The 7,382-nt window shown below is 46.4% G+C and overlaps 2 protein-coding genes across 2 annotated transcripts; both read left to right on the top strand.

Moving 5' to 3' along the window:
• Positions 1–686: 686 nt before the first annotated feature.
• On the top strand, positions 687–3,100 carry LOC145423018 (uncharacterized). Its single transcript, XM_080295100.1, has 2 exons — positions 687–786; positions 1,029–3,100. The coding sequence occupies exon 2, from the start codon at positions 1,463–1,465 to the stop codon at positions 3,098–3,100; it is 1,638 nt and encodes a 545-aa protein (XP_080151226.1). The 5' UTR covers positions 687–786; positions 1,029–1,462.
• A 62-nt stretch (positions 3,101–3,162) lies between these two features.
• LOC145423016 (uncharacterized) lies at positions 3,163–6,989 on the top strand. Its single transcript, XM_080295090.1, has 2 exons — positions 3,163–6,521; positions 6,588–6,989. The coding sequence occupies exons 1-2, from the start codon at positions 3,348–3,350 to the stop codon at positions 6,987–6,989; spliced, it is 3,576 nt and encodes a 1,191-aa protein (XP_080151216.1). The 5' UTR covers positions 3,163–3,347.
• Positions 6,990–7,382: the final 393 nt, after the last annotated feature.

Here is a 7,382-nt window from a genome sequence, read left to right as displayed (position 1 = left end):
TGTGCAGTTGTAAATATAAGACGTCTCTGTAATAAAAAAGATCTCTGTGGGTCGAGTCAGCAATGCACTGACTGCCTGCTGCTATTCTTAGATGAAGAGTGTGTGTGCATGCAAATGAGGCAACTGATGCAGAGCGCATGAGAGGACTATGCTTTCGGTTTTGTGTGATCATTCAGCTCTATAACTATTGTTTGCAAATGTGGATAAATGTCTGCGATTAAAATACCGGCTTAGTAAATAATAACATTGTAAATATATGAATGGTGACAGCGTTTCAAAATAGAATATAAGAATTGTTTGTGTTTAAAACCAACGTTTAGGTAAGAAGATTTAAGGTGGATTTGAAGGCATAAACAAAAAATAAAAGGGTTACAGTCTGCAAGGGTTGTTAATTCATGAGCTGACTGGATGCAGAGTAAGTGGAGTGGTCATCCTGAGAGGATTGAATGATGCTCTAACTCTGTGGTCAAGTCAGACATAGGCTTTAAGCAACCATGAGCCACTAATAAGCGTGACAAATTAATGAGTATGTGTAAATTGAACTTGTTAAATAGCTTTAATAGAAGTAACTCAATGAACACGCAATAAAGTGGACTTTTTAGGGGCAGTTTATCACTGATACCATAAAAAGCAACTTAATTAGTAGTTCAATAACAAATTGTAAAGATAACCTTTGTTATTTGATAAGAGAGAGAAAATTCAGGTTACATATAGTGAATAAATAAGGAAATGTTAATCTCTGCGTCATTCCACACTGAAATTTCAATTGTAGGGGATCATTTGGAGGTGAATTGTGTAGGACACGGGGAGACAGAAGAATCTCCCCATGAGTTTTCGGTGTGCATAGAAATTGAGGAGGCTGAACTGGAAGCCTGCCTGGGTCGTTGTTTTTGTTTATTTGAGGGTCTGCTGGAAGTTTGTGAAAACGACCACCTTGATATGTGGGAGCCTTCTCGGGCAGCGATTTTTTTGTTAAACCTGTGGCAGGCTGTGCAACATGGAGAAAGCTTTGACATAATGTCATAAAGGTGATTTCTTGGTTTTAGACTTATTAGTACGGGACAAGTTGAGGGACCCTTGAGGGTGTGTTGCTGTAAAGTATATAAGGGACGCGCAGCGCCGTTAATGGGTTTAAAATAAATGAAAAAACACTAATCCGAGGAACTATTGGAGAGGTAAGTATACGGAGGTGAGCGCGTTGCGCATAAGGGTTGCTGGTGTCATATATTAACACTTTGAGGGCGAATAATTTTGATTGAGTGTCAACGCTTGAGAACGCGAGGACAGCGTCTAAAGTGCTGGGTTAAACTTTGTGTATCACCGAGCAGGGGAAGAGGAGCCAGTGGTTGCGAGAACAGCGAGACGAAGACTGAAACCGAAAGTTAAGCGTGTCTGGGTGACCTAGACCAAGAAGGTAGAGTCGACCAACGCCATTGGAAGAGGTAAGTCTGTGTTTCAGAGAATGGCTGACAGCTCGGGTGCGACACCTAGTGGGAAAAGGGGATGCAAACCTCTGAAGGATCAGCTTGAACAGCTTAAGAAAGCTATTCGTTTGGCTTCACCTGGAGCATTAAAAGCAGCAGAGAAAGAGTGCCAAGCGATGGAGGTTGAGGTAAGTAAACTTATTACATCCCAACAGAAAGGGCTGGGTGATAAAATACCTCTGAGCTTGGTGTTAAAAACTGAAGGAGAAGTGTACGGACAAATGCATGAGGCCCTACGTGCGTCCATAGAGGCATTAACGGCATTGGAGGTTATAAAGCAGAGAGTAATGCAGGGAGGGCCAGAAGAGGAGAATGAAGACCGTGCGACGTCATCAGAAGAAGAAGACGATGAGGAGGACGAAGATGGAGGAGCTGAACCTCAACCAAGTACAAGCCTAATTTTGAGGAAAAGAAGTGTGAAGAGAGACCAAGCACAGAGACGGCCCATATTTAAGAGCTCAAAGAGTAGAAAAGTGAGTTTTGAACAAGGAGCTCCTGACCCTGGTTTAAGTCTGCCTCTAATAGCAGGTCCAAAGAACGAACCAGTTTATCGCGCCTATAAGGTGAGAGATTTGGAAGCATTGGTTAAACAACTTCCACCAATAACCAAGGGAGAACATTGGGAAGGAGAAGAATTAGCGCTGGGCGACTTTCGCGCTTTGGCCGGACGTTGTATGCTGGGTGGTGGGTTAGCAGATGTAGAGCAGATAGCTCAAACAACCAGATATGCAAATGACCTGAAATATCATGAGGTGCAGAATGACTTAGCAGATGCAGTCCGGGAGAAGGACCCAACTCCTAACTCTGGAGCCATTCCAAAAATTATTTGGGATCCCAAAAACACACCCAGAGAGTGTTTAGCTAAAGCAAAGGAACAATGGTTGTTAGGAACAGGAATACATCCGGGGAAGGAGGGTGAAAGTAGAGCGTGGTTTCGTTCGGCAGTGCTGGCAGGGCTGCCCAATCAGGTTGCAGTGGATTTGGAAAAGAACCCAGATTTTGCCGTTGCAGACTCGGTGCAGTGGGACAGACATGTGACCCACAGACTTCAGCAGGAACAGGATTTGGCAAACAAACAAAAGAAAGAGTTGGAGGAAGCCCAGGCGTGGCTGGTCAAGTTGCAGCTGGCAGAAGCAAAAAACAAAGCAGGAGACAGAAAGAAAGAGGATAAAGAGAGCGCAAGGAAAATAATGGTGGCAAGGCCTCAGCCCGATCCTGTGCCTGACTGGCCAGATCAGGATCCGGGTCTCTACCCTGATGACCGTTGGCCCGCCAATGCACCAAGGCAGCGTCAACCAGTAGGGAATTGGGGGACCGGTGGACCGCAGAGAGGGCGTGGTGGATCCGTGAGGGGGGGACAAAGGGCTCGGAATCCAGGGAATCCTAACAATGTGTCTTGGACTGCCTGTTACAGCTGTGGAGCAGAAGGACACTGGTCCCGAGAATGCCCTGAATCGCAGCGAAATTATCAGAGGCGAGGCTATCAATCCCAGGCACGAGGAGGCCCAAGACAAAGAGCTGCTTACAGGGGAGCATATCAAGCTCCAAACCCGAATGCAGCACCAGCCGCCCAGTACCCAGTAGCTGACTGGGGCTGGGAGGGGGAGCAATACTGATGGAGCCCGGAGAAACTGAACAGCGTGGGGACGGCAGAACCCATGCTGTCAATGACCGTGGAAGGCACTGAATTGCCCTTCCTGGTGGATACTGGAGCAACATACTCAACATTGAAAGACACACTAGACAGTGCAACACTCTCCTGTCACACAGTTAATGTGGTAGGCTTTTCCGGGATTCCAATGACACTGCCATTGACAGATCCAGCATTGACACAGCTGGGAAAACAGACTTTGAAGCACCAATATGTGGTGTCCTCACAGGTGCCTGGAAAATCTCATGGGCAGGGACCTGCTTGTGAAACTGGGATCACCTTCAAAGACTCAATATCTAGTCCAGAACTCTGAACAACCCACTGCCGAAATCTACTGGGGGAGGCTAGTGGAAGAAGGCATTCTGAGACATTATCAGCTGTGGAAACCCTGGATAATGAGCCTGGCCGTCTATTCCCCCCCGCGAGATCCTTTCCACGTTACACTCTTTTATGATAGGGAAGATAACGATATCTATCGGGAACAGTTCCAGTCTGATCTTGAGGGACAGACGTGGAATGTGCAAACACATAACATTTATGTTGGACCAGAAGGTGTGGCCGCGGCTGTGAAATTTACTGATGAACAACTGCCTTGGTACAATGTGGGAGAGGATTCAGCCCCTCACATTACATTGGCGGTCCACGAGGGTCATGGGCCAAGAGATCTGGGACCAATGGTTAAGCGGGCGCTGGACGACGCATGCTGGCAAAGCACCCAAATTCCAAATGTCTGGTATGCACCAAAATGTAAAATATATCGCATAACTTGTTTGTCCAACGATGCAGTGATCTTAGAACATAAAGAAATCTCCAGAATACATGGCAGGGAAAGAATGGATCATCCTGATGCAGTAGCTGAGCTCTCAAAATTGCCTGGTACTTTGTGGTCCGCAGGGCCCACAGATGTAGGTCTAGCTAACTGTTCGCCTGTCCTGTTCCAGCTGAAGTCTGACATACCAATTAACAGACCACAATATAAGCACAAAACTGAAGCAGAAGAAGGTATAGCTGAAACCATTGAAGGACTGTGGAAGGCAGGAGTGCTTGAGCCCTCATGGTCATTTTGGAACACACCTATTTTGCCAGTGGAAAAACATGGGACAGGGAAGTACCGTATGGCACATGATTTGAGAGCAATAAATGCCATGCTGAGGACTGACACTGTGCCTGTACCAAATCCCTACACGGCTCTGACCGAAATTACTGGGGACCAAAAGTGGTTCACATGTATTGACCTAGCGAATGCATTCTTTTGTCTCCCACTGCACGAGTCACTCAGAGACATTTTCTCATTCACATACAGAGGCCGCAAATTTAGGTACACACGCCTACCACAAGGCTTTGCACTCTCACCAGGAATTTTTAATCAGGTGTTGAAAGAGGCATTGTCCCCATGTCAACTGCCAGGGGGCTGTACATTAATACAGTATGTTGATGATCTTCTTATTGCAGCCCCGTCAGCAGCGGCCTGTACGGCAGCATCGCTCGTGGTGTTGAACAGATTGGCGGAGTGTGGCTTCAAAGTGAGCAAAGAAAAACTGCAGTTGGTCCGGCCAGAGGTAACATTCCTGGGCCGGGTGATCGCACACAGATCAGTGGGGTTAATGAACACACACAGAGACCAAATTCTGACACATCCAAAACCAAGAACTGTGAAGGAGTTGCTTTCCTTTCTTGGCTTGACAGGTTACAGCAGGCAGTTCATTCCGAACTATGCGGGTAAAACGGCCCCTTTAAGGGACCTGATCAAGAAAGTTGGTGTTCGAAATCTGAAGGCTGAATTGCCTTGGACGCCGGACACAGAGACAGCGTTCATTTCACTAAAACAGGATTTGTCAAGAGCCACAGATCTGGCCACACCTAACTATGATGAGGCATTTTATCTTGATGTTTCAGAAACAAAGGGAGTTGTGAATGGTGTGTTGTTTCAGAAAAAAGGGGGAGGTAGGGATGTACTTATGTATGTCAGCATAAGATTAAATTCAACAGAAGCAAGGCATCCCACATGCACACAACACGCAGCAGGAGTAGCAAAGATAATTCAGAAAACAGCACACATAGTGAGGGAACACCCACTGAAAGTGCTTACCACACACAGTGTAGTGGCCTATGTGAACTCACAGGTATTCACAATGACTCCACTGACGCAACAAAGGTTGAGCAAAATTTTAGAGGCGCCAAATTTGATATTCACACATGAAGGAATAAATATGGCAGACCTAATGGGGTCAGGAGAACCACATGACTGTATTAAGAAAGCCCAGGTTGAAGGAAAAATCAGGGAAGACCTGAAGGCAGAGCCCATATACGGAGCTGAGGATTGGTTCACAGATGGATGCTGCCACAGAGATGAAGAAGGATTGAAAGCGGGCTATGCAGTAGTCTGTAGAGTAGGAACTGAGTTTCAGGTGAAAGAAGCAGGAAAAATTGAGGGACAACAGTCGGCCCAGAGAGCTGAAGTGATAGCCCTAACTCGAGCCCTGAGGTTGGCTAAAAACATGAGAGTGAACATCTACACTGACTCAGCATATGCGTTTGGAGCAGCTCATGTGGAACTGGCTCAGTGGAAGAGAGCCGGGTTCAGGACGGCCACTAATGCACCCATCTGTCACAAAAAGGAAATGGAGGAACTGGAAAAGGCCCTGGAGGACCCAGACGAGGTAAGTATTATAAAATGCAAAGGCCACTCACAAGCAGACAGTATGGTGGCAAGAGGAAATCAGAAAGCTGATGAAGCCGCAAAGGAAGCAGCGGGCTACAAAGGACAGAGACAACTGGTGCAGGTAACCCCAGAAGAGGAGGTTAGCACTAACAGCATGGAAGAAGTTAGAAAGGCTCAGGAGGAGGCATCCCCAGAGGAAAAGGGGGTGTGGGAAAACAAAGGAGCCTGGCAAGATGGCGGTTTGTGGAGGGGGCCAGATGGGCGTCCCGCTTTAACGGCCAAAATGGCGGAACAAAAGGTGAATGAGGCTCACGGGCTTGGTCACGTGGGAGTGAAACAGATGGAGAGAAATTTGTGCCGATGGTGGCATCCTGATTTGAGAAGGATGATACTGGAAAAGGCCAGAACGTGCCTAATTTGTGGGGCACACAACCCAAAGCCAGCAGTAAAACCTGAAGCTGGTAAGTTTCTCATGCCAGAAAGGCCAGGAGAAGAGGTCGTGATTGATTATACCGACATGATTGATACAGGCCCAGGTGGGGTGAGGTATTTGTTGGTGTGTGTGGATGTTCTGACTGGATGGCCCGAAGCATGGGCGACCAAATGTGAAGATGCGAAAAGTGTGATTAAGTGCTTAATCAATCATTACATTCCAAGGCATGGGTTTCCCAAGAGAATTAGATCAGACAATGGTACTCACTTCAAGAATAAAGATTTGCAAGAGGTAGAGAGGATGTTGGGAGTGCAACATAAGTTCGGGACGGTCTATCATCCTCAATCTCAAGGAAAGGTAGAGAGGATGAACCTAAATTTGAAAAACAAGTTGGCTAAAATTTGTGCGCAGACAGGGCTAAATTGGGTCGCAGCCCTGCCCATTGCTTTGATGACCATAAGATGTTCTGTTAACCAATCCACAGGTTTCACCCCTTATGAGCTGCTGACTGGGAGACAGTTTCCAGCACCCTGGACAGTGGTCCCGGTGGAGCAGCCCAGGACAAGCAACAGGTCTTATGCAGAATATTTTAATGAGTTGAAGGCTCTTGTGTCCAGCTTTACAAAACAGGTCACTTGTGAGAGACCCACGGGGAACGGAGAGGTCCCGGACGCAAAGGCAGTGGACCCTGGGGCGGTGGCCCCTATGTCCATGATGCCGATGATGGATCTGGAGGTAGCCGAGTGGACTGAGGAGTGAACAACAACCTGTGTATCGACCTCTGGTGTGCCAGAGGTCGTAAGGGGGAATTGTGGGGATGAACAAAAAGTATTTTACCAGCATAATATAATCTGCAGTATGATCATTGCTTTAACAATGTAATAGATAGCTTTAAGATGGCCTTAAGATGTTTATGATGATGCTAACTTTGTATTTCAGGTGCAGTTATAACCATTTTATACATATTGCATATCTGTGCTTATTTGAGTTGATGTTCAGGTTCTTTAAAGGTCGTAAGCCTCACTGACGTGACTGTTCAGGTGATACATGCTGAGGGAAAACTAGAACATAGAAGGAATTGCAATACATGCTTACAAAACACTTATATCAGTTTATTTTATTATCTTTTATATGTTCATATTCTTGTATTAA

Source organism: Astatotilapia calliptera, chromosome 3 (assembly GCF_964374335.1).
Source record: "Astatotilapia calliptera chromosome 3, fAstCal68.1, whole genome shotgun sequence".
In the NCBI taxonomy this organism is placed as follows: Eukaryota; Metazoa; Chordata; class Actinopteri; order Cichliformes; family Cichlidae; genus Astatotilapia; species Astatotilapia calliptera.
This window is presented reverse-complemented; position numbering and strand designations above follow the sequence as displayed.